Below are 27,740 nucleotides of genomic sequence, written 5' to 3'. Positions count from 1 at the left end.
AATAATAAAGATTAGAGTATAAATCAATGTTAAAGAAATTTTTAAAAAACCAAGGAAACAGATCAACAAAACTAGGAGTTTGTTCTTTGAAAGGACTAACAAGACTGATAAACCCCTTATCAAAAAGAAAAGAGAAATGGCCCAAATAAATAAAATCATGAATGAAAGAGATCACAACCAACACTGAAGAAATACAATTATAAGAGAATATTATGAGCAATTACATACCAACAAATTAGGTGATCTGGAAGAAATGGATACATTCCTAGAAACATCTAAACTACCAAAACTGAAACAGGAAGAAATAGAAAATCCAAACAGAGACATAACCAGCAAAGAAATTGAATCACTAATCAAAAATCTCCCAACAAACAAGAGTCCAGGTCCAGATGGCTTCCTGGGGGAATTCTAACAAACATTTAAATAATTAACACCTATTCTTCTGAAACTGCTCCAAAAACAGAGATGAAGGAAAACTTCCAAACTCTTTCTATGAGGCCAGTATTACCTTGATCCCAAAACCACACAGAGACCCCACAAAAAGGAGAATTCCAGAACAATATCACTGATAAACATGGACGCAAAAATTCTCAGCACGACACTAGCTAATAGGATCCAACAGTACATTAAAAGGATTATTTGCCACGACCAAGTGGGATTTATTCCTTGGCTGCAGGGGTGGTTCAACATCTGCAAAGCAATAAACATGATACACCAGATTAATAAAAGAGAGGATAAGATCCTCTCAATAGATGAAGAAAAAGCATGTGACAAAATATGGCATCCTTTATCAAAATCCTCCACAAAATAAAATAAAATAAAATAAAATCCTCCACAATGTAGGGGTAGAGGGACATACCTCAATATCATAAAGGCCATCTATGAAAGATCCACAGCTAATATCATCTTCAGTGGGGAAAAACCGAACCTTTCCCCTACAGTCGGGAACACAATGGGGATGTCCACTCTCACCACTGTTGTTCAACAGAGTACTAGAAGTCCTGGCCTCAGCAATCAGACAAGAAGAAGAAATAAAAGGCATCCAAATCAGCAAAGAAGTCAAACTTTCACTCTTCACAGAAGATAGGATATCTGTGTAGAAAACTTGAAAGACTCCACCAAAAAATTGCTAGAACTGATACAGGAATTCGGCAACGTTGCAGGATATAAAATCAATGCACAGAAGTCTACACACTAACAAGCAGCAGAAAGAGAAATCCTTTCTTTGGCTTCTCCCATCTGACAAACACTCTTCCTTCGGCTTATATTATCCAATGCTTCCATTCGTTAAGTCCCTGCTCTTCACACAAAAGCCCAGACTCAAGGACTTCTCCCAACACCAAAGGGTGTCAATACTCTTCTTTTAGAATTAGTCACACCTTTTAATTGTATCACCCACTTATTCTCTCACTCAACATTTATCGAGTGTGTGTCATATGTATGACCATGTGCTAGATCCTGAATCGAGTGTTATGTCTTCTGCTTTTTATCTCTCTCGTAGCCCCTTGTACTTTTCACACGTTTACTGCAGTGGTTTGGATGATGCTTTAATGGCTTGTCCTGTCACATGCCACATAGGGACAGCAAATTTTAAACTACTGAAATCAAAAATAGTATAAACGTAGGACTTGCCTAAAGTACCAGGATGTTTTACTGATGGTGGTAGGTTGTTTTCTGTAAGTAAACAGTACTAAAAGCAGCTGTCAGTACTATTAGGGTTTGAGGACTGAGCTCAATAGGGATTATGTAGTAGATCTTAGTCCTTGTTATTGGAAGTTTCTATGACAATAGCAGTAATGTCATTTGGTCATGAATACCTGTGATGAGAGCATCAAGAACAGGTACTATCTCCAAAGTTCCCCTTAAATATGATTTACCTAACAGACATCTGCACAAACACAAATAACTTTATTCACATGTTAGAACAGTGTTTGAGTAGACACTGTTTTAAGGACACTTAATACAATCAATTTCTTGAACTCAGATTTGAGTTTTCAAAAAAAACTATATTCAAACTCTGGGTATTTTACTCACAGAATTTTGCATGTAGCCCACTTCTTTCTGCACAAAGGTAAAATACTATTTGTATTTGCTTAATTCCCCATATTTTGCTGTTTCAACATGATCTTGTAACCCCAGTCATTTCATTGTTAGTCTAAGCTTATATTTCTTTCACTCTCAGCTTTTTTTTTTTTTTTTTTTGAGCTCATTTTCTCTCTTTATGTTCTCGAGTATAGCTTCGAGGTGCCGGGGGGTATTCCTTTCCAAGGTCCACAACAATTACTTCCCTAGAAAATGTCACTCCTTTTAAAGGTCTTTTCTGGTTTTCAACAACTGAATGAGTTTTAGTGAGAGGTGTGGGTGGTTTTTGGATATCGTCATCCTGCAAGAGAATGGAACAAACAGTATAAATGATCAATTTATGAAGGCAACAAGTTCCGCTTTAAAAAACATTATATTTTTAATTTCGTTTATATTCTAAATTAAATATAGAAACATTGTGAGAAACAGAAGATGTGTTTCTAAATGACACAGGAAAGCAGTGATAATCCATCATGATCTCATTTTCATATTTCTATGGTTATAAAAGAGCCCCCTGAACCATCGTTCTGCCTCTGGGCATGGGCCTTGTGTTGAGGGAAGATGTGAACTGTTCCTATCATAGGGTCCCGACAGGGAGCTCAAGAAGGTCCGGGCAATCTTTGTGTGCTATTGTACAAGGAGCCTGGAACCAGAACAGGGACATGGGGTCTGATCCTGATCTTGGCCACGGTGGAGGAATGACCTTGCACAATTCATCCCATTTTCTCATTTGTAACATGAGAAACCTGGATCCCTAGATGATCTCCAAGGACTCCGCCAGCTCTAAAATCCTAGGATTCTGAGAAAAACAAAATGAAGGGGAATCATTAAAAGACCACCACAAATGTAAGAGTGAAGAATGAGCAAGTATCTAGATTTGGATGGAATACATGACTAGTTTAATAACATGAACTAAGAAGAATGGTTTCGATGATTGCAGACATTGTGCTCCTTCTAGAAACAAACTTAAGTTTCAAGCAAGACTAGCTCATTGCACCTAGCCAAATTATTTACTACCTTTTTAATGAAAGGAATTCTGAACTGGACCTTGGGAGGAGAAAAGCCCATTACCTCTTCGCCATTCCCTTTAACATTCTTAGGCTCTTGCTTCTCTTTCATTTTGTCTTCCTTGTCCTCCATCTCCTCTTTGTTTTCTAAAGGTGTGTCCTCCACGTCTTTACTCCGTCTCTGGACAAGAATGCCAGGCCTTGTGGGTGCATTCAAGTCTATGATTTGTGTTACGAGAGTCCTAGATAATCAGCAGGATTTTAAAAATTCATGCATGTTAGCCACCATTATCACACCCCAAAATGGCTTTCTATCACATTCTATGATACAGACTTACTTTTCTTGGTCTCCTGTATTGTTTGTCTCCACATTAGCAGCAGCTACACATTTTTCACCTCCATTACCATCTATACAAGGAACTTTTTCTGTCTCTTCAACTTTGCTTTGGGAACTGAAAACAAATAAGTAGAAAATTCAGAAGAGAATGGTTGTGATTTACTTGGTAGGGAACTTCACTTTTTTTTAAAATTTTTTTTTGGGAACTTCACTTTTAAACAGGAAATTAGAACTTCTAAAATTCTGAAGTGGAAAAAGTAAATAGCTATAGCATTATTTGCTCTATTTTAAATTGATTTATATTATTTCTAGATACATTTGCTAGTGTGACTTGAAATCTGATCCCAATTTATCAGCATGGATTTATACCATTTATATAAAAAAACCACCAATAAAAGGAAGATGCAAACGAAGCAAATTAGAAGGAGGATGAAGAAAGTGATTGCTGTGGTTTCAAAGCTCATAGGCTTAGCTAGAAGACTTGTCCACTCTCACAATCACAGGTTGTACAAATATTCTTTTCCAGCTTAGTTTGAATGTAGTTTTCTTGTTCTTTAAGTTTTCTAGAAACAGAAGAATAAAAGGCTATTTTTCGTTGTTGTTTTTTTTGATCAGCTTCATAGAAAATGCTGTGCTTGTTTCGATGAAGTTGACTCACACTGGCTAATTTCTCTCCATAAATGTGGTGGGGTCTGAGGTGGTTAGAGGGGAGACTGAGCTGGGACACGTGTGATCACTCAGCTCATCTCCCCTCACCCCAAAAACCTATCAGAATCCAGAGGAAAGGAATTGGAGCAGCTGGAGCCAAGCCCAGCTCCCCATTCTTCTCTCTTCAGTGACATCATAGAATCATAGAACGGTTTAGTTAGAAAGACCAGAGTGTCAGCCCAACCCTATCTGTTGCCTGGAGTTAGGAGAACTAAAAAACTCTCCTCTGGGTTGCCATCTCGCTGTCCTCTCCTATCAGAGGGCTGGGGTGAAGGCCATGTGGTACCATCCTGGCCACTCTTCAGATGAGGATTTTCTTCCTGCTTTCCAAACACCAGGTTTCCTTTCTTAACCCGAGCCTGTTTCTCTTACTGCTTCTTTCACAGACAATGAACAACTAGTCCCACTTCCTTTTTTAAAAAAATATTTTATTTATTTATTCATGAGACACACACACACACACACACACAGGCAGAGACACAGGCAGAGGGAGAAGTAGGCTCCACTCAGGGAGCTCGATGTGGGACTCGATCCCAGGACTCCAGGATCACAACCTGGGCCTAAGGCAGGTGCTAAACCACTGAGCCACCCAGGCATCCCATTCCCACTTCCTTCTTATGAAATCCCTCTCAATAGTAATCAACTTACCTCCTAATGGATGCTCTCCAAACTAAAGAGCCCATTTCCTTCTAATACTATATCACTGGACCCACTTCCTGGACAAATAAGCAAACTGGTAACTCTAGGAGCCGTGGCTGAGGAAGCAGGAGCAGAGCAAGATGAGCAGAGTCAAGATGACCCCACTTCCAACCTAACTTTCAGGTCAGTGAGTGATGCCCATGACAGGAAGGGGGAGGGAGGAGCTAGGGTTTTCTGAGAAGCAAAGGAAGGTACAATAGAAAATGGTAGCTGCTGCAAACCACATCTTAAAAATGAGAAAATGAGCTCTGGGGGTCTCTGGGCTGCAGCCAAACTGGCTCTCTTTCAGAAGGGCAAGGACTGTGGTGTTATACCTTTGGATACTCCACCAGGTCAGGACCTACGAATCCCATAAATGTTGAATGGATGGGTCTGTGTGTGGCATGTATGTAAGCACAAGTAAGAGCTTGTTGGAGGGCTCAGGCCATGCCTGATTTTTACGAACATGTCAACATCTGAGCCACTCCTGGAAGAGTGAGCAGAATTTACAGATGCCTCCTCAAGGCTCCCAGATGAAGACTCAGAATCCATCTCATTCTCCTTACTCTATACTGCTGCTAGACTAACACTTTTAGGACCCAAAACTTCCCATGTCTCATGTACACATAAAGGATTTTTCTGAGAGATGGGAATATTTTAGATCTACTGTTGGCTACACAGATCTAGATGTATGTAAAAAACCCCGAAAACTGTATCCTTAAGACTAGTGTATCTTGTGTCATCTACTGCATGGATATTATACTGAATAGAAATGGAAAAGGGGCCCTATCCCCATACTGAGTTTGAGTACGTGTGGTTCCATGAGTAGTGCTGGACTGCAGTGCACCGCTGCTAGTGGGTCCTGTCTCCAAGACTATTTACCAGACACAGTCTGAGGCCAGAGACCTTTAGCAACAAGTAAGGGCTCATAAGACTATCATAAGGGCGTTCCTTCCCTGAATATGACTTGGGAATCAATGTCTTAAATTTATTTATAGTTAACATAGTTCTGAAAAGTGGAAGGTTATCCGACTTTGCTCCCTAAATCACATTTTAAATGCACTGCTGCACTGTAAGTCTGTGATACCATGATATTCAAAGATGGGTTCCAGAGCCTAACAAAGTACACCTGGCACATAGGTGTGTGCTCAAAATTATATGATGGTGGGAAATTACAACCAATTCTACTGAAATAAAAAATATTCTAAGAGAGTACTATGAACAATTAAATGCTGACAAACTGAATAACTCAGATGAAATGGAAAACTTTCTAGAAACACAAAACCTGTTAAGACAGAATCATGAAGATACAGGAAATCTGCATAGAACTATAAGGAGACTGAATCAATAATCAAAACCTCCCAACAAAGAAAATCCCTGGACCAGATGTTTTCACAAAGGAATGTTATCAAACATCTAAAGAACTAACCAATCTTTTTCAAATTATCCAAACAACTGAAAAAAGGGAAACACTTTGTAACTCATTCTATGAGGCCAGCATTACCCTGATACCAAAGCCAAAGACACTACCAAAAAAAAAAAAAAACAAACAAAAAAAACAAAACAAAACTAAAAGACTGATATCCCTTATGAAGACTAAGGCAAAAATCCTCAACAAAGTACTAGCAAACTGAATTTAGCAGCATATTAAAAGGATTAAACACCACGACAAAGTGGAGTTTATTCCACAAATGCAAGGATGATTCAACATACAAAAATCTATGTAATACACCACATTAAGAGAATGAACAGGAGAAAAACATATGATCATCTCAACTGATTCAGGAAAGGCATTTGGCATCATTTAACATCCTTTTCATGATGAAAAACATGAAACTAGGAATAGAAGGAAACTACCCCAATATAATAAAGGCAATATATAGAAACCCGCAGCTAACATCATACTCAATGGTGAAAAAGTATTTTCAAATCATTTGTCTGATAATGGATTAATATCCAGAATAAATAAGGAACTCTTAAAACTCAACAATAAAAAACAACCCAATTCAAAAATGGGCAAAAGACTTGCACAGACATTTCTCCAAAGAAGATATGCAAATGGACAGTAAACACATAAAAAGATGCTCAACATCACTAATCATTAAGGAGCAAGTCAAAACCACAATGGGATAACCACTTCATAGCCATTAATAAAGCTATTATTAAAAAGAAAAGAAAACAAGTGCTAGTCAGAATGTGGAGGAATTGGAACCCTTGTGTATGGTTGGTGAGAATGTAAAAATGGTGCAGCCCCTGTGGGAAGCAGTATGGCAGTTCCTCAAATAACTAAATACAGAGTTCCAAATGACTCAGCAGTTCCACTTCTGGGCATCTACAAAAGGTAAGTGAAGGAGGGACTAGAACAGATATTTGTGCACCCATGTCCACAGAAGCACTATTCACAACAGCCCAAAGGTAGAAACAACCCAAGTTGGAATATATTATTCAGCTTTAAAAAGGAATGAAATTCTGATACATGTTACACACAGATGAAGCTTGAAGGCATGATGCTAAGTGAAGGAAACATATTGTATGATTCCACTTCTATCAAGTACCTGCAATAGTCAAATTCAGAGACACAGAAAATAGAACCATGATTATCAGGCTCTGGGCTGAGGGGGGACATGGTGGGCTATTGTTTAATGGATATAGTTTAAACTTGGGATGATGAGAAAGTTCTGGAGACAGATGGTGGCGGTGACTGCACAGCAACATAAATGTCCTTAAGCCACTGAAATGCATACTTAGAAATGGCAAAAAAAAAAAAAAAGTAAATTTTGTATTATATATATTTATCACAATTTTAAAAACTGACTTGTGGAACAGAGGAAAGGGAAGCCACCTGTAAAGGGGCCTGGTAAAAAGCTCTGGAAAAAGAAAACCAGCACATGGAAATCCTGTTTCTATCTCTACTCTCTTGCTCAGTTTGTTTCCCCTGTGAATACCCAACGCCGACCTCAGCCCTTTACCTTCCCCACCTCCCCACCCTGGACTAGCTCTTCCATGATTCCATCACCAGCCACTGGGCTCCTTCTTGCTTTCTCGCAGCTGTCACTTCAGCTCAGTGATAACACCATGTCACCTGCCTGCATCCCAAACTTGTGCCTTGTGCAGCTCCAGCTGCAGGCCAGCTGGGGAGTGGCAGGCAGGGTCTTTCACACTCTTTGTATGTCCTACCTCCTGCCCCATTTATTCCTCATCCTCCAGCTCCCAGAACCCTAAAAATGTCCCTCCTCTTATCAAAACCTGCTTTCTAATCCTTCAAACCAATAATGCCCAATAGACACTAAAAGTTTCTCCATATTGGTATCTTAACAGGATGTAAAAGCAAGACAGAGCAGGCTTTCAGAGTCTTTGGAGCAAGGAGGACTCCTCTAGTGCTCCTCGCATCTGCCATGTTGGGGTCAGATATCCACTCCTTCTAGGGCCAGCGGTCTGCCCTATCCCCCACTCCCGCCTTCAGGCTCCTTGTGGGGAGTAGCCAAAGTGTAGGCCTTGCCGGAGGCCGAATCTGCAGCACCCTGTGTTCCAGCTGGGTACATGGTGTGTGCGAGTCCCCAGCGACCTCCCCAAGGCCTTGACCCATGCAATCTGGTGATCTCCTCCAACAAAAGCATGATCCCTGAATTACAGGATCACAGCAAGGACATTCAGGGGACCTACACATCACAGCTGCCTGAATGTGAAAACCAGGGGAGCACACAGGACCCAGGCCTGCCCATCAGAACAGTGCACAGTGCAGGAGTCAACATGTGATCTAATCAGCTCAGTTAATCTCCAAGTCAAGACAGGTGCAGAGCCTACCAGCAAAGAAGAGAGCAGGGTTGAGCGATACAGAGAGAGACAAATTACAAATGACTCTGCTTGATCTAACCATGCCAGAAGTCTTGATTTTTTTTCACTGTGGCCTGGAAGCTGTAAGTTGTGTGAACTGATGCTTTTCCTTTTTGGCTTAACTGGTTTGAGTGGGGCTCATGTGTCCTGCAATCCAGGATTCCTGACTCAACACACTCCTTAATAGCCCCCTGGCTCCATTTATAAACCCCTTGACATAACTGATTCTTTTATTTCACCTTTCACAAGGCAAAGGACTGGGAAACAAAGAATCTATAGAAAAACAAATAGGCCTTATATGTACAAAAAGGTGCCTAGAGGGATGCCTGGGTGGCTCAGTGGTTGAGTGTCCTCTGCCTTTGGCTCATGGTGTGATCCTGGGATCCTAGGATTGAGTCCCCACATCAGGCACACTGCAGGTAGTCTGCTTCTCCCTCTGCCTGTCTCTCATGAGTAAATAAATAAAATCTTAAAAAAAAAAAAAAAGATGTCTAGAGTCAGTTATAATGAGAGAAAGCAAATTGGAACTACCCTGAGATATTTTTTTTTACTCATCAGATTGGCAAACAATGAAATATCTGGCGATATGCTCTATATAGAAAGATGTGGGGAAACTGGTTTCATAGTGTTTATAATCATGGTAAATTTAACAAAGTATATATATAGTGATTCTAATTTTTAAAAAATATTATTATTTTTAAAATATTTTATTTATTTATTCATGAGAGACACACACACACACACACACAGAGGGAGAGACACAGGCAGAGGGAGAAGCAGGCCCCATGCAGGGAGGCCAACGTGGGACTCGATCCCAGGTCTCCAGGATCATGCCCCGGGCTGAAGGTGGCTCTAAACCGCTGAGCCACTTGGGCTGCCCCAAAGATTTATTATTTTGAGAGAGTGAGCAAGGGGAGGAGGGGCCGTGATAGAGGGAGGAAGAGAATCTCAAGCAGACTCCCCACTGAACGTGGAGCACCTCCCATGCCCTGATCCTGAGATCATGACCTGAGCCAAAACCAAGATTCAGACACTTAACTGACTGAGCCACCGAGGCACCCTATGATTCTAAGTTTTTTAAAGTCATAAAAATACATGTGTTTCCTCAAAATGTTAACATTTCCCCAATGTCTTTCAATAATTTTTGAAAAGATGATTTTTTTTAAAATACCTATACACTTTTCCAGTTTATAGAAGCATTACAATTGTTTACTTATTGTTGAACATCTTACTGTTTTATAAATGGCATTGATGGTCATATTTATATATAAATATATTAATTAAACTCTGACAAATATTAATCTTCACTTTTATTTTCAAAAGTTTATTGGCTTCTGGCTTATTTATTTATTTATTTATTTATTTATGATAGTCACATCACAGAGAGAGAGAGAGAGAGAGAGAGGCGCAGAGAGAGAAGCAGGCTCCATGCACCGGGAGCCTGACATGGGATTCGATCCCAGGTCTCCAGGATCGCACCCTGGGCCAAAGGCAGGTGCTAAACCGCTGCGCCACCCAGGGATCCCTCTTTTATTTTTTTTATTTTTTATTTTTGGTTCTATCTTTTAAATCTTATCCACTTTGTTTCACTGTTTTAGGGCCCCAGATATCTTACTTTTAAAAAACATTTTATTTAAATTTTTAAATTTTTTTAAAAAAAGGAGTGGATCATGGGCACATCTGAGAGGGTGGACCCATGAATTTTTTTAACTGGGCCAAATCACAAGTACTTCTAGGACTAGGCACCAACACCTGCAACTTGCTACAGTGATAGACCTTGGCTTAGTGATAGCCTTAGCAACTAATTACATTTAGTCAAGAATAGTTTTCTGCCACCAACACCAATCAAAATTCTTTGTAAACAACCTATACAAGCATTCCCTTTTTGTCTTTAAAAACCCCTGACTTTTGGTGACAGACGGTAGCTCTATTTGTGGTGAGCATAGCATAACCTATAGACTTGTCAGACCACTATGCTGTACACCTGAAAACTAATGTAACATTTTGTGTCAACTATACATCCCTGAAAAATAATAAAAACATTAAAATTCCTTAATTTTGCTCCCTGGGGGGGACAATATTTGTGAAGCTGCAAAATCTGTGTACACTGAAATTTGCAATTCTTTGATCCCAAACAAATGCTTTTGCTTAATTATTAGCCCCCTGACAATTTTAGATTGAGAGTCTATTTTTCTACTGGGTTGCTGTTAGATATGTTTTACAATGAATATTTAATATATTTACATTCATAAAAAAATGATTCAAGAAAAAAAGAAAGAAAAGACGTTAAACTCCGGTCACAAAAACAAGTCTACTAACCTTTTGTCCACAAATTTGGAATCTGCCAAAGAGGGATCCACAAACATTCTGTGACCATGTCCACAGGAGCCGGGACCCCCCCAGCGCATCCTGGGAAGAGTCTCACCTGAATCCGAACACCTGTGCGCTCAAGTGCATTTGATTCCTAAGGGAAAATGGGTGTGCGCATGCTCACAACAGCCCCTTCCTAACTGGAGATGGGTTGTGCAGACTCAGGAACCTGTGTGCCCACAGACTCTCCACAATGAGTCGAAAGTGTTCGCTGCTGATGTAAAAGTATTTTCAATGGAGTTGCAGACAGAGGTGCGATTAGGGTGGATTTTAAGAGTGAACAAGAATCAGGAGAAGCAGCAGGTGTATCTCAGTGGCCTTCAAACTAGGCTAAAGACTTTCCTAAAAATGCTCTTCCTGAGAGCATGCCTGTGTTGTGGGCAACACAGCTTTCCCACTGCAGCTTTCACATCACCTTTCTCCCTTTTTACAAAAGAAAGGCATTGCTCTCTTCCTCCTCCTCTAACGATGGCGCATTGTCCCAGGGTGTCAAAATGTCCAGTGAGGATGAGCAGCAGGGCAGGTCAAAACATTGGTATGGAACTGAGAGAGCAGTAACTCCAAGAAACTATTTTTGAAATCCTGATGTTTTCTTATTCTTTGCTTTCAACCAGATTGAAGGAGAACCTAGTTGTCAGTCTGCAGATGATAATGTGATGATAGGTCACACAATGTCAGTTTTGGCATTCAGAGCCCAAAGAAATGACTAATATTGCTATAACAAAATCTCTTCTACTTCTGTCTACTTAGTTATGTGAAGAAGTTTCTTATCACATATAAATGAAAAACCAGGATATTATTGATGCTGAGCCCCGTCATTCTGAGCAATGAGTTATCCTCAAGAATTAAAGCCAATTGAAAAAAGTCCATTCATTTCATTAAGATAGCATTTCCAATAAAATTTTACTTTAATGTGATTTTTATCAGTTGTATATTAATATTATAATAAATCCACAAGTCATTAACTTTTAGAGACTTCTGGTCATAGGAAAAATTTTAATTTCAAGTACTTTTCTTTTTCAGAGATGTATGATAGGGTAAATGAATAAAAGACTTTGAAGCATAAAATATATTACATTAGGATAAATTTTTGTGAGGGAAATGAATTAGAACTAGGAGTTAAAGTAGAAAAGGAATGATGTAAAATTTGTAGAAGACTTAGTGGATGATGAGTATCAAATTCTATTTAGATTTATTTTAAATAAAAGATTAAAGATTGATGGGACTGTTAAAACACAAATATTTACAATATTCTGGAAATTACAGCTTTTGCAACTATTTAAACAACATAAAAATTTTTAATGTTAACTTAAAATGTGCCAAGAAAGTACATAACTTTACAAAATTCTAGGGTGTAGTAAGCAATAGACTTTGAAGACTACTACTAAGGAGCTGTCCTTTCAAGCTTGGCTGTGACAGAGGATACGGAAATAGAGTAGCTGAAGGATAAATGTAGGGTCAAGAAAGAGATGTTATAAAGTATGAGATTACGCATGCTTATGGATGGGAGTGTAAGGGAGGAAAACTTCTTTACTCTTTAGCATCTCCAGCTGGGTCCAAGAATTAAACTGATGTAAAACAGATTAGCAGGAGAAAGGCATGCAAGTTTTATTTTCACATGTTCATGTGAAAATTCTTCACAAGAGAATGAAGGCCAAAAGAAGCGACCAGACCAGAAAGCTCTTAAGAATACATTTGGGAAGAAATGACAAGGAGTTTGGGCAACAAGCAGAAAATTGTAGGAAAGTGACTAGGAGTTAATGGGGGGAGAGGCAGCAAAACTAGTGGAAGGAGAGTCACTTTAGTAAGTTGGTAGAGATGTGTGTCAACATGGATTCCCAGTCTCTGGTGATAAGGCTGCTTTCTTCTCTGTTACAGGGAGGGTATCTTTCTCATGGAAGTTTTATGTCCTGTTTTTAAGTAGATAAAGCTTGGTCAGAGAGCCTTTCCTGCATCTGCTGTTTTTCAAGTGCCTTCAGCTCAAAATAAAATGTCAAGGTGGCATTGGTTGGGGTAGCATGTTCTGAACTCCCTCAGGAGTGATCTGTTAGAGCTGATGCAGGAGAAGGAGTGAAGTTCTTAGGAAAGTGAGAGACAAAGCCATCCAGAGCAGAGGCAGAGTGGCTGACCAGTCAACTTTGGTACAAGATGAAAAGGAGAGGGTGGCTGCAGGTGTAGGTAAATCATAGACATGGTGGAAGGAGATGAAATAGTCTACCTTTTTTTGATAGGAAAATGGAATGAAATAGGGCATCAGCTGAGAGGGGTGTGGGCTGTGAGAAGTGAGTGGTTACAAAATGTTAAAAAGCAGAAGACAAATGTATGCAAGCCTAAGCTTATCTGAAATCTACATTTATAAACTACACAGACCACCAAATGTTTTTGCTTTACAGAAAGGAATAGTAGTTAAGGTGATTCAAGGTGTTCTTACCTAGAAAAAAAATTAAAATGAAAAAAATTTTAAAGATTTTAAAAATTTATTTATTCATAAGAGACAGAGAGAGGGGGTTGGGGCAGAGGGAGAAGCAGGCTCCATGCAGGGAGCCCGACTTGGGACTGGATCCTGGGTCTCCAGGATCAGGCTCTGGGCCGAAGGTGGCGCTAAACTGCTGAGCCACCCGGGCTGCCCTAAAATGAAATTTTTTCCTATTATCCAACCTTGTAAAAATATTATGACCATTTTCATTTGGCTTTAACATCTTGAAATACCTCACAAATCTCAAAAAGTCATTAATGTTTGATATATATTGTCACCTCTGAGTCTGAAAAACTATCCTGGAATACCAGAGAATCATCACTGCCATTTAGCCACTGTTTTCACATACTTTATATCAATTTGAGAAAAAGTATGGCAGTCACATATGTCAAAGAATGGTAAAGGGCACCTGGTGGCTTAGTGGTTGAGTGTCTGCATTTGGCTCAGGTCGAGTCCTGTATGGGGCTCCCTGTGGAAACCTGCTTCTCTCTCTGCCGTCTGCCTCTCTGTGTCTCTCATGAATAGATAAATGAGGTCTTAAAAAAAAATAAAAGAATGATAAAAATCTTGTTATACCAGAAGTAAATATGGATGAAAATTTATTTAAAAACTCTCCTAAAAGTGCTTTGCTAAAACCAAATTTGCTTTGGTTTCTTCACTGAAGTCTTAGAGTGGTTTTGAATATTTAAAAAATCGTAATGGGGGCACCTGGGTGGCTCAGTGGTTGAGCCTTTGGCTCAGGTAATGATCCTGGGGTCCTGGGATCAAGCAAGCGCTGCATCAGTCTCACCATAAGGAGCCTGCTTCTCTCTCTGCCTCTCTCTCTGTGTTTCTCATAAATAAATAAAATCTAAAAAAAAATCGTATTGGTTTTTGTAAAAACAATAGATTTTTGTCAAAACTGGTCACTTGACAGCAATTATATTTCCTTAGTTATTAACACATCTACAACGTAAAAAATAGAATACTGAAAAATAGAGCTACTTATGTTTAAAACTGTAATCTTGCCATAGGAATACATTCAATACCTTATATCTCAGGAGCTCTCTCCTAAACACCAACTGATTAAAATATAAACTTCCAAAAAAAAATAAAATAAAACATAAACTTCCTCTTTCATGATGTAGACTTTTTATCTAAAATACTAAATCAATAGCAAGGAAGAACATAAAAGGCTTTCTTTAAAAACAAAACTGAAAAACAAATACTCTACAAATACTCCTACTAGCTGAATCCTGAATTTCAGATCCTCCATTTAAGTAGGAAATAAAAAAAACCCCAAATACCTTGTTATCTAAATTGATTTGTTCCTAGATCTCAACTAGTCAATAGCAGGAATTTGGATAGCAAAGAAACGATTACAAAATTTACTTGAGTTTCTGGATCTTGAGTTTGGATAGCAAAAGATGCCTTGAGCATTTTTCTCCACACATATACACAATGATGTTATGACAACTTTATCAGAACCAATATGCATCATGCTTTTTCTTTCTCCTTCCTCATCCCCCAAATCTTGTCAATCATGTCCTGCAAGGTAGCATCTCCTAACTCAAATCTACTTTTCTCCATCATTCTCATTTATTCCAACAGTGTCCTAATGGTCTCCCTGCAAATCATGTTATTCTTCAATCCATTCTTTACACAGTAACCAGAGAAAAGATTCTAGAAACTTTCATCATGGCTCTGCCCCATTTAACATCCTTCAGTGGCTCACCATTCCCTTTAGGATCAAGACCTAGCTCTCCAGAGCCTCAACCCACACCTTTTTCTGCTACCTCCACTCTATTCCAAGCACATTAAACTTGCACTTATCTTTTCCAGAGAGAGCTGCATCCTCTTACCTTCAGTGTTTTATGTATGCTGTCTCTCCTTCCTGGAACAGTGTCATCCCAGTTGTGGGAAGAGCTCCTACCTCAACTTTCAGGCTAACATGTTATTTTCTTTGGAGAGTCTTCTCCTGGCCTCTCTTTCCACTACCCAAAGTGTAGATTAGTGGTTTCTTCTCTGAATTCCTTTTGGACCCTCTGCTTCCCCTAGCAGAACAGTTTACTCTGTGATGCATCTTATCCATACCTCCCTAAACTCACTAGGAGCATAGTTACTATCACCAGCTCTTAGCACAGTATCTGGCACACGATATATACTTGATAAATCCTGATGAAGAAATAAACAAATATTTTCAATAAAATTAGTATCACCCAGTCCACAAACTCAAATACTCATAATACATTTATTTTTTCCAAACAATTGCTTAATTACTCACAAGCCCTTTTAGCAGAAAGCCCATTATTTCCCACTGTGGAAAATTCCACCCATACATTGCCCAGATACCCCAACATTGGCCAGATACCCCAACATTGCCCAGATACCCACCCCAACATTGCCCAGATACCCCAACAGATAACCTATTCAGTCTATAGCAGGTTCTGTTGTCTTCTTATTTGGAGTCTGATCACTGGCTAATGCAATAGTTTCTCATTATCTCACATTGTCGATTTTGGAGACTGTTCCCACTCAACCCAAAGGACAATGTTTGTCCACTGCTTACTGATGATGCCTTTGCTTATCTATATCCCTGCAGGGAGGTAAGCCCTTTGAGGGATGACAAGCTAAGCTTGTCAAGGATGTTCCACAGTTGGCCTCCCAGGGACCCACTTACAGCAATCAACCACAGCAGATCACACACAGCCTTGGAGGGCTGGGTCAGGATAATAGTGTATCTGGATTCCAGAATCTCATTTCTTAATTTTTCTCCAATGAGAACTAGTTTCCAAAAAATGAGGCAGTTTTTTGTTCGGTTTGTTTATATCAAGACAGAAAAAGTTTGGCTATGTCTTCCTTCCAGGATGAGCAGAATCCATGTCCTTCTAAATAAGGCTTCCTGGGGCACCTGGGTGGCTCAGTTGGTTGAGTGTCTGCCTTTGGCTCAGGGTGTGATCCCAGGATCACACAGTCCCTGCAGGGAGCCTGCTTCTCCCTGCCTATGTCTCTGCCTCTCTCTCGGTCTCTCCTGAATAAATAAGTAAAATCTTGAAAAATATTAATAATAATTTTAAAATCTTTAAAAAAATAAATAAATAAGGCTTCCCTCAGTCAATCTCTATCCTAGCCTGTGCTGTGAAAGAAAGGAAAAATACAAATTTGATCTTTAACAGAGCACCTTTCTGGTAGGGCACCCTAGTTTGTCAAGAAAGAAGAGACTGGCTTAGAAAGACACTGATCTAGGGCACCTGGGTGGCTCAGTGGTTGAGCATCTGCCTTTGGCTCAGGTCATGATCCCAGGGTCCTGGGATTGAGTCCCGCATTGGGCTCCCCACAGGAAGCCTGCTTCTCCCTCTGCCTATATCTCTGCCTTTCTCTGCGGGTCTCTCAGGAATCAAAAAATAAAATCTTAAAAAAAAAAAAAAGAAAAAAGAAAGACACTGACTCATTTGGAAGTTTGGGAATTTGAGTATATCCTAACTTTGCAACCAACTAATTGGTTGACTTTAGCCTCCCTATGTCTCAATTTCACCAGCTGAAAAAACAAACAGACTCTTTAAGATCCTTTCCAGATCTTTAGAATTCTATACTTTCAGTATTTTTTAAAATCTATTTTGTTGGGATGCCTGGGTGGCTCAGTGGTTGTGCATCTGCCTTCTGCTCAGGTCATGATCCCGAGGTCCTGGGATCGAGTCCCACATCAGAATCCTGGCGGGGAGCCTGCTTCTCCCTCTGTCTATGTCTTGGCCTCTGTGTGTGTGTCTCTCATGAATGGATAAATAAATAAAATCTTTAAAAAAAATCTATTTTGTTGAAAGACACCTGGCTGCCTCAGTCAATAGAGCATGTAGCTGTTGGTCATGGGGTTATGAGTTCAAGTCACACAGAGATTACTTAAAAATAAAATTTTAAAAAATAAGTAAAATTGTGGTAAAACATACATAACAAAAAATATGGAATGCATCCTAATGTGAGTCAACCTTGCACAGGGTCATGCTAATTTCTGTATAATTCCAGTTTTCACGTAGGCACTGCCAGAACAAGCACAATATGGAAAGACCTCTTGTGTATCTGGGTTCTTTTGTTTTTGTATGGCATGATGTTTTTGTTACTTCTATTGCATGTTCAAAATATTTTAAATCAGGACGCCTGGCTGGTTTAGCGCCTGCCTTCAGCGTAGAGCGTGATCCTGGAGTCCCAGGATCAAGTCCTGCATCAGGTTCCCTGCATGGAGCCTGCTTCTCCCTCTGCCTATGTCTCTGTCTGTGTATCTCTCATGAATAAATAAATAAATACTTTAAAAATATTTTAAATCTATTTTAAAGCAAATTATGTTCCTACACTGGATAATTTTTAAAAATATTATTCATATATTAAAAAGTTAAATAGGAGAGAACCTGGGTGGCTCAGTCGGTTAAGTGTCTGACACTGATTTTGGCTCAGAATATGATCTCAGGGTTGTGAGATGGAGCCCTGTGTCAGGCTCCATGTGTTTAAGATTTCCCTTCTTTCTCCCTCTGCCTCCCAGCCCCGCTTCCCTCACACACTCTCTCTCGTAAAAACAGAAAAAAAAAAAAAAAAAAAGCATCCCTTGTTACTATTTTCAGAATCAATTGATTTCACAAGTAAGTATGTAATGGTGATCCATGTAAAGATGATATCAGAACAGGGCAGGCAGCAGGTCATGGCAACCAAGGACAGCATTGGTAAGGGTGGCAGGGGCCACCTAGTGGGGTCAGGGGATTGGCTCATACAGGGAATTAAGAAATAAGTAAATATGTTTCATGGTAGCCAGATTTATCACTGACTGGGAAGGAAGATATAAAAACAAAAAAGGAGATGGTAGCCAGATTTATCACTGACTGGGAAGGGAGATATAAAAACAAAAAAGGAGAAAATTAGAATGAATCTTGCAGTATTAAATTGGATTTGGAATTACCAATATGAATTAATAGTTTACAATATAGGTAGATAGTGATACAGATATAGAAGTTAAGATACATACTTACACTTCCTAGCTCTGTCTACAGAGTGAGCCTGGAAGCAGAAACATCAAGGTACAAATGAACACATCTAGACTATGATATTGGTTTTTAAATACCTTTCTTCATTAAAAGGAACCAATGTTCCTTGAATAAATAGCTAATTCCAGAGGGGAACAGGGTAAATACAAGTTAAGCTTAGAACATCCTGTGCCAGGAAGTATGGAAGTCCTCAAAAACAAACAAAACAAAACAAAAAACAATGAGGCCCTATCAAGAAGACATAGGATCTGGTTGAAGGGGTTCCCATTGGCCAAATCTGAGATAATTATAATATCATAATAATAGTTACACATTATAACCCATTTAATTAAATAGAATTTATGATATGAACAAGTGAATAAAGTACGGGGAGAAGAGACAGCTTTTTCTTACAGTAGAACAGAATTAGGAAGAAAAAACCCATTTGGCAATTATCATGGTAATAATTAATTCAAGAAAGAATCATCAATGGATTCTAATACCAGTAGATAAAAATCAGATGAGAATGAGATATTTTTATAGTTTCAAAGTATTTCCACATAAAATATTTATTAATTACAAAGATGAAAATAACTATGGAGATCATGAACTGAGCAGAAGGCAAGATGCTTAATGGACTGAGCCACCAACGCACCCCACCAGCCCAAGACTTTCATTAGTTTGTTTCCCTCTCTCATTTCTCACTGTAGCAGCTTTGTCCTTCTCTCTTGGTTCTCCTCACAATTGCAATATGGTTTCAGCAGCTCCAAGCATAATGTTCTGAGATTAAAGTATCCGATAGCTTCAAGGAAAAGAAGAGTATATCTCTTATTCATGCCTATTTTTATTTTATTCATTTGTTTACTTGTTAAGTAAACTCTCAGCGGGGCTTGAACTCATGACCCTGAGATCAAGAGTCACATGCTCTACTGACTCAGCCGGCCAGGCACCTCCATGCCTGTTTTCAAACATCAGAGAAAAATTTCCCAGAACCTCTACAACAGATATTTTCTCACTTCTCATTATCCATAATCGTGTGCCCATTCTTAAATAAACCACTGGTAAGGAAGATAAATCACCATTAGTTTAGACTCTACAAAACTCATCTTCTAGGACTAGTGAAGGGCCAGCTTTCCTTAAAAACGTTGGACTACTTAATACCTAAACAAAATTAGCAAAGAAGTTAGGGAATGGCTGCTGGGTAAGCAACCAAAATTATCTGCTATTATGCTTCTTAATAGAGTTGAATAATCTTTAAATATTTCTTTAAATATCTCTATTTTCAAGTATACAGGAAAGTTAAAAGAATATACACTATATATTATAATTTTATGAACTTGCTTCACAACATTCAGGTATTCAGGTATTTGATTTTTCTGGACCTAATTACAATAAGTTAAAACCTCCACTCAGTCCACTCACCCCTTTGATTCACATAAATCTCAGTGCTGGCTTCCCTGACATATAATTCATTTGTCTGGTCATTGGCCTGCTTCCCAAGCTCAGCATTCACTGAGATGTATGCACACCTCCATCTGATCATCAACCATGTGGTCCAGTAGAGACCACGGTCTAGTTTGAAGGGAATGGGAAACAGTGACAAGATGAAAATGTACTTCCCACGTACATTGACTCTAAACATTGAAAACAAAAACTCCAATGTTTACATTATTATGATTACGTAAACATTGTTCACTGAAGCTCCAAATACTTTTCTGTGATTGTACTTTCTTATCCCTCGTTCCAGTGCATAATTGAAAGATCTCCTTCATGTCTCTCCTCTGGGGCCCTTGTGTTTTGGGTAACCACACTTTCCTTTTCCTTTATGTGTCTATTATATCCACAACTTCCTGAGAAAGTATGTGTGGGAGGTAAACTATGAGTCACGGACTGATTACACTCTGCTGTCACACTTGAAGTTTAACAATTATAGAATGCCAGGTTCATGCCATTTCTTTCTTTCTTTCTTTCTTTCTTTCTTTCTTTCTTTCTTTCTTTCTTTCTTTCTTTCTTTCTTTCTTTCTTTCTTTCTTTCTTCTTTCTTTCTTTCTTTCTTCTTTCCTTTCTTTTTCTTTCTTTTCTTTCTTTCTCTCTTTCCTTCTTTTCTTCTTTCTTTCTTTCTTTCTTTCTTCTTTCTTTCTTCTCTTTCCTCCCCCCCCCCCCGTTTTTTTAGAGATTTTATTTATTTATTTATTCTTGAGAGACACAGAGAGAGGCAGAGACATAGGCAGGGAGAGAAGCAGGCTCCTTGCCGGGAGCATGATGCGGAACTTGATCCCAGGACCCTGGGATGACAACCTGAGCCAAAGGCAGACACAACCACTGATCGACCCAGATGCCCCCATCCCTATATTTTGAATTTAAAATTTAACCTGATTCTTTTTCTTTTGTGGAGGTTTCTAGGATCTTCTCTTTATCTATGGCAGTGTGAATTTCACAATGATATATCGTTTTTGTTTCTTTGGCATCACTTTTGTTTTTTATTATAAAAAAACACAAGAGGTTTGTTTTTGAGAGAGAAAGAGAGAGAGAGAGAGAGAGAGAGAGGCAGATGGAGAGGGAGAGAGAATCCTAAGCAGACACCACTCCCAGTGCAGAGCCTGATGTGGGGTTCCATCTCATGACCCTAAGATCATGACTTGAGCTGAAATCAAGGGTTGGATGCTTAACTGACTGAGCCTCCCAGGTGCCCCAAAATGAAATTATTAATATAAGACAACTCAGAACCAGGGTGAGGTATCAAACTCATATGCTAAAATTCCAAAAGCAGAATACCATTAAATGTGAAACACATGATAAGACTGTCAATATATACATAGCACATACAGAGATCTGCCTGCAGTCACTGCTTAATCTTTAAATATATTTCACTGATACAAAAATATGCAATTAAATTTCTACTCTTCAAAAAAAATAAATTTCTACTCTTCAGTTGTCCTTTTCTTGATATATATTTAAGGAGTATTAAAGATATGAACAAAATGCATCAAAGTGAGAGTCTGCTAAGCACTCTCTGCTTTACTCTGAACAACTGTGCACTATACCTTGAGAAAAACTTGTAGCCCATTTCTAGCTAAGACTGTGGAAGACTCTTCTAATTCTTTTTCAGTCAATTTATTTTTTTAATAATTTGAGAGAAAAATACAAAAATAGCTCAGGAACCAAATCACATTTTTATAATATCAAGTTCATTATAAAAATGAGCTTCATTGTTGATTCTATAATACTTCAAAGAGTATATATATTATTCACATGTCCTTTTCTGAATGTTATCCATTTTTGCATTACAAGCTAAGGCTCCTTACTTATGATATTATTATATGTCCAAATCCAATTCTGAGGGCAGCAGAGCAAGTTGATGGCAAATATGTATTCCCAAGACTTAAGTCTTCACCAAACCTTTCACTAGCTTGGAATTCTATGGGTTGGGAGGGTAGGAGGGAATCAATTATAATTTTAAATCTCATCATCAGTGAGATTTTTTTTAAGCTGTTTTTTTTTGAAAAACCTAATAAAATATATTAACCTCTGACAAAATTTATTAAGAAAGAGAGAAGGCAATAGGGAATATTAATTAGAAATGAAAAGGATCCACGAATGGAGGAATAGGTGTGGCCATGTGATTGAGGTGAAAGCAATTCAATGTGAGCAAATGTCATGTGCTCTACAACCAGGCCTGTCCCATAAGAATATCTCACATGTAGGGTACCTGGATGGTTCAGTGGTAGAGCATCTGCCTTTGGCTCAGGTTGTGACCCTGGGGTCCTGGAATCAAATCCCACATCTGGCTCCCCACAAGGAGCCTGCTTCTCCCTCTGCCTATGTCTCTGCCTGTCTCTGGGTCTTTCATGAATAAATAAATAAAATCTTTTAAAAAAATTAAAAAATAAATAAAACTAACAACAACAAAAAAGAATATCTCACATGTAAACCTCTGCTTTTTCACTTCTCTGGACTTGCAATAGATAAGCATTGGCTACTTAGAAGCCATGTTTTGAAGAGGGTAGAACCAGAAGATGATAAGAATGTGGGTCTTGAAATTACCAATAAAGGAAGCTACCTATCAACAAGAAACATCTATTTGGATTTTATTCAAATGAAAGGTAAACTTCTGTGTTTGAACAATTTTTGGGTTTGCAGTTAGCATTACCTTAAACTAGAAATTAGTAAATGATAAACATAGTATCTCAAATTAGTGGAGGAAAGATGTCTATTAGTACACGTGCTTATTATTATTTTTTTTAAAGTAGATTCATACCCTGCATGGAGTCCAAAGTTGGGCTTGAACTCATGACCCTGAGATCAGGACCTGAGCTGAGATCAGGAATCAGATGCTTAACCGACTGAGCCATGTAGGCGCCCCTCAATACTTGTGGTTATTGATACCATGGGTAACTGGGTAGTCATTTGAAAAGAAAACCGAAGTTAGATCTATACTTCATAAATTATACCATGATAACTTTTAAATGGATTAAGTCTTAGATGGGCAAAATAAAATCATGCAAGTTCTAGGAGAAAACACACGAGCATTTTTTATAGCTTTAAATATATAAAGTCTTTCTAAATATGACTCAAAATTTAAAATCATGAAAGATTAGATTGGTAAATTTGAGTAGCTTAACACAAAACTCTCTGATGGCCAAAAGACACCATATACCAAGTGAAAATACAAATGATAAATAGGTAAATTATTTGTAATTCATATTGGGCAAAAAGCTACTATCCTTACTACATAAAGAACTCTGAAATTGATAAGAAGACCCTAGCAATACAATGAAAAAATGGGCAAAAAATGTGGGCAGTCACTGCAAAATAAATAAGATATATGAAAGATGTTCAACTCCTCTAAAAGAAAAGAAATCTGAGCTAAAATTATACTGTGATACCATTTTTCACCTATTAGATTGTCAAAAATTCAAATGTTTGACAATACTCTGTGAGGCTATAATGAAAACAGGTATTTTAACACATTACTGATGAAACTGTTAGATGTACATTTGAAGAATAATTTGACAACAGCAAAGTATTAAACTTTTGACCCAGGGACTCTACTTTGAGAAAGTTATCCTGCAGATGTACTTGCATGTGAGCAAAGTGATGCATGCATTATAGCTATTCACTGCATATTATTTGTAACACGAGGTTGGAAACTACCCAAATGTGTATCAACAGAGGGCTGGTTAAATAAATTATGGTACATCTATTCAATGAGATGTGACACAATTGTTAAAAAGAATGAAGAAGCTCTCTATGAGCTCTATGGAAATGCCACAGTCTGGAATAAGATACTTATAATGCATATAAGCATAAAGGATTGTATCCTTCAGAATATAAAGAAATCCTACAACATCAATTTTTAAAAACTCAATAGAAAAATGGGCAAAGGATGTGGCACCTGGGTGGGTCAGTAGGTTAAGCATCAGACTCTTGATGTTGGCTCAGGTCATGATCTCAGGGTCATGAGATCAAGCCCCGTGTTGGGCTCTGCGCTGAGTGTGAAGCCTGCTTGAGATTCTCTCTCTCCCTCTCTCTCTGCCCCATCCCACTTGCATTGTCTCTCAGAAAAGAAGAGAGAGAGGGAAAAAAAGAAAAATGGGCAAAGTATATAACAGGCAATCTTCAAAAAAGGAAACAAAAATAACAAGACAACATTTCATATTCTCACTGGGCTTGTAAAAACTAGTCTCTCAGTATTGTGGTAACAATTCACAAATATTCAGACCCTAATGTAGAAGTGGGAGATCTTTGAAGTTAGGTGTGGTCACAGATGGCTTATTTTGGCCAATTAAATGTGAGCAGAATTGATGTGTGTCACTTCTGTGCAGAAACTTCAGCAGCCAGAGTGTAAGCCCTTTAGTTCCCCCTGCCTCCTAGAAGCTTGTGTCAGGTTGGAGGCCCTGCCACCCATATCCCTGAGTGACTCTAAGGAATAGAGCTTCCCTACTGACCCACACTGTACTTGTAGCATGAGCAAGAAATAAGATTTGAATTAAGCCACTGAGATTCTGTGGTTGTTGGTTACTGTGGCACGATTTAGTTATCCTGACTGATATAGTCTTAATGCTTGGTGAGGAAATGGAACAAGAACTCTCCTATACTGCTGGTAGGAATGTACGCTGGCATAGCAACTGTGGAGAAAAGTTTAGAAATGTTAGTGGACACTAAGGTTATTTTCAGTTTTTCTTTTAAAATAATGCTGCAATTAAAACTTTCTTTTTGCGGGATCCCTGGGTGGTGCAGCGGTTTAGTGCCTGCCTTTGGCCCAGGGCGCGATCCTGGAGACCCAGGATCGAATCCCACGTCGAGCTCCCGGTGCATGGAGCCTGCTTCTCCCTCTGCCTGTGTCTCTGCCTCTCTCTCTCACTGTGTGCCTATCATAAATAAATAAAAAAAATTAAAAAAAAAAACTTTCTTTTTGCTATTAAAACTTTTGATCATTATCCTTGTGCACACATGAGTTGAAGAGTATGCATGTTGTCAACTTGACCAAGCTTTCTTTTTTTTAAAAAAAGATTTATTTATTTATTTATTCATGATAGACAGAGAGAGAGAGAGAGAGAGAGAGTCAGGGACACAGGCAGAGGGAGAAGCAGGCTCCATGCACCGGGGAGCCCGATGTGGAACTCGATCCTGGGACTCCAGGATCACGTCCTGGGCCAAAGGCAGGCGCCAAACCACTAAGCCACCCAGGGATCCCCTTGACCAAACTTTCTAAACTTTACTCAACACCAAGAATTAAGATCTTGTTCATATTACTTAAACATTTTCCCCCTCTCAATTTTTTAGAATTATTGTAGACTTCTAAATGCTTGTAGAACCTGCAGAATAAATATACAAGAGCATACCTATGAGATTAGGCAATTTTGGCACTGAAGAAGGGCATCAACTTTAAGCTTTATCTGAAAAGTAATATTCCTTGTTCTTTTTCTGTTTTTCTTCCTTTTTCTCATTTGCCTTCTAGGATTCCTTATGTACTTTACCTATAATTTCCCTTGTTAGTTATTTTTCCAATATTCTGTTTCCTTCTACAAACAATATACACATGAACACTTGGTAAGGAGGCAAAGTATAAAGTTTAATGTGCAATTTAATTTAAGCTATGGTTTCCTTGTACTTTTAGTGCCACCTTATGGCAGTGCTCTGGTGTCAGAATCTATACTTTCCTGATTTTTTTTTAATGCTTCCAAACACATTTGTGGCTGAGATTTACAGTGTTAGTCATTTTCACCTTAGGGCTCCTGGCTGGCTCAGTGAGTGGAACATGAGACTCTTGATTTTGGGGTTGTGAGTTTGAGCCCCACATTGGGTATAGAGATAACTTAAATATGAAATATTAAAAAAATAAATAAAGTTAGATAGATAGATAGATAGATAGATAGATAGATAGATAGATAGATAGATATCGTGTCATATAGTACGGTTTTCAAACCATCTGACAGTCTCTATGGTGACTCTAGGCCTACCTGCTCCAGAACCACTGTTAGAAAGTCTTTAACATTGATCCAACAGACAAAGCTAGATGTCATTTAACAAATATTCAGTTCCACTACTTATTACTTATTGGGAAAAAAGTCTACTTCTTCCATGACTATATGCCTACTTATGGTTAGAAGAATGAATACACTTTAGAATATATAAATAAATGCACTTTGGAGATCCCACCAAGAACTCCTGTTTGTTCCTGATGTAAAATAATTTTGACAGTTGCCTACATCTCTTGTTCAAGTTTTCTCTTAATTTTTATTTTATTTATTTATTTGTTTTTTTTTTTTTTTTTTTAAGGATTTTTTTATTTACTAGAGAGAGAGCAAGAGTGAACAAGTGGTAGGGGCAGAGAGTGAGGGAGAGAGACTCTCAAGCAGACTCCATGCTGAGCGTGGAATCTGATGCGGGGCTCACTCTCAGGACCCTGAGACCATGACCTGAACCAAGCTGAAACAAAGAGTTAGACATCCAATTAACTGTGCCACCCAGGTGCCCCTCTCTTAACTTTTAAATTCTCATAATTTTCATGATCAATACCTTTTGGTTGGCTTTTTTCATTTGGGAAAATATACTAACCACAGACCAGCATAGAGTCTAAAACAACCAACAGCTATACCTGCCATTCAAAATTAATAGATAGGGGGACACCTGCATGGCTCAACGGTCAAGCATCTGCCTTTGGCTCAGGGTGTGATCCTGGAGTCCCAGGATCAAGTCCCACATCAGGCTTTCTTCATGGAGCCACCTCCTCCCTCTGCCTGAGTCTCTGCCTCTCTCTCTATGTCTTTCATGAATGAATAAATAAAATATTGAAAAAATTAATAGATGGGAAGATGGCAGAGTAGGAGGACCCTAAGCTCACTTCATTAATGGGTACAACCGGATAACACTCACATAAGTGTAAATAACCCAGAAAGCAACCCAAAGTCTGGCAGAACAAATTCTACAACTAAAGGTAGAGAAGAGGCCACACCAAGAAGGTGGTGAGGGTGGAGATGTGGGGGGACCTAAATGAGTCACAGGAGGGAAGGAAAGTGCCCTGGGCATGAAGAAGGGAGAGAAACAGACCTTCACCTGGGGAAGACAAATGCCCACAACATTTGGCTTTGAAAACTAGAGGGGCCAAGTTTCTTGAGTTCTTACAACCAGTAGGGCATAAACCTGGAATTTAAAATATCAGTGTGCTCAGCAATGACAGAACAGAGGAAGCCAAGTTCCCACCCTTAAAGAGACAGCACAAGAAGCAGCCCATAGAGATATAGCATAGGAGCAGTAGTTTGAAAAATGCCTGGTGTATGTGGGAGGCAGAGCTATTTACAATAAATGAAAATGGAGTAAATAGTAGGCTAGTGGAAGCAGAAAAGCAAGTAAGTGACCTGGAGGGCAGGATAATGGAAAGTAATCAAGCTGAGCAGGTGAGGGAAAAAATTTGCAAAATGAGAATAGACTCGAGGAACTTAGTCACTCCATCAAGTGTAATAACATTCACATTATAAGGATCTCAGAAGAAAAAGAGAAAAGAGGACACAACATTTCTTTGAAGAAATAATAGCTGAAAACTTTGCTAATCTGCGGAAGGAAACAGATATCCACATCCAGGAAGCACAGAGATTCCTCAACAAAATCAACCCAAGGAGGTCCACACCAAGCCATATTGTTATTAAAATGGTAAAAGTAGTGATAGAAAGAGAGTTTTTAAAGAAAAAAAAAAAAAGACAATTGCATACATGGGAAACTCATAAGGCTATCAGTGGGATTTTCCATAGAAACTTTGCAAG

The 27,740-nt window shown here is 38.7% G+C and overlaps 1 protein-coding gene, 1 long non-coding RNA gene and 1 pseudogene across 5 annotated transcripts in view; 1 reads left to right on the top strand and 2 right to left on the bottom strand.

Moving 5' to 3' along the window:
* Positions 1-1,889: 1,889 nt before the first annotated feature.
* Positions 1,890-27,740, bottom strand: part of C11H2orf74 (chromosome 11 C2orf74 homolog) — a 32,079-nt gene continuing 6,228 nt past the window's right edge. The window contains exons 1-5 of one of the 4 annotated variants that reach the window (XM_072768501.1): positions 4,085-4,247; positions 3,796-4,011; positions 3,428-3,541; positions 3,154-3,331; positions 1,890-2,383 (exon numbers count right to left, since the gene is read on the bottom strand). In XM_072768501.1, the coding sequence (XP_072624602.1) occupies positions 2,207-2,383; positions 3,154-3,331; positions 3,428-3,541; positions 3,796-3,890 (564 nt within the window). In that variant the 5' untranslated portion in view covers positions 3,891-4,011; positions 4,085-4,247 and the 3' untranslated portion in view covers positions 1,890-2,206. Of the gene's footprint in view, positions 2,384-2,436; positions 2,882-3,153; positions 3,332-3,427; positions 3,542-3,795; positions 4,012-4,084; positions 4,250-27,740 lie in introns of those variants that run through there. The other 3 variants (XM_072768499.1, XM_072768503.1, XM_072768502.1) reach the window with 3 other exon arrangements.
* Positions 4,286-27,740, top strand: part of LOC140600313 (uncharacterized) — a 35,823-nt gene continuing 12,368 nt past the window's right edge. Inside the window, exon 1 of the long non-coding RNA XR_012003569.1 lies at positions 4,286-4,956. This is a non-coding gene — a long non-coding RNA (uncharacterized lncRNA). The remainder of the gene's footprint in view (positions 4,957-27,740) is intronic.
* On the bottom strand, positions 17,422-17,521 carry LOC140600584 (U6 spliceosomal RNA; annotated as a pseudogene).

This window comes from Canis lupus, chromosome 11, assembly GCF_048164855.1.
Source record: "Canis lupus baileyi chromosome 11, mCanLup2.hap1, whole genome shotgun sequence".
NCBI classification, from domain to species: Eukaryota; Metazoa; Chordata; class Mammalia; order Carnivora; family Canidae; genus Canis; species Canis lupus.
The sequence above is the reverse complement of the archived record's forward strand: the minus strand, read 5'-3'. Positions and strand labels throughout refer to the sequence as shown.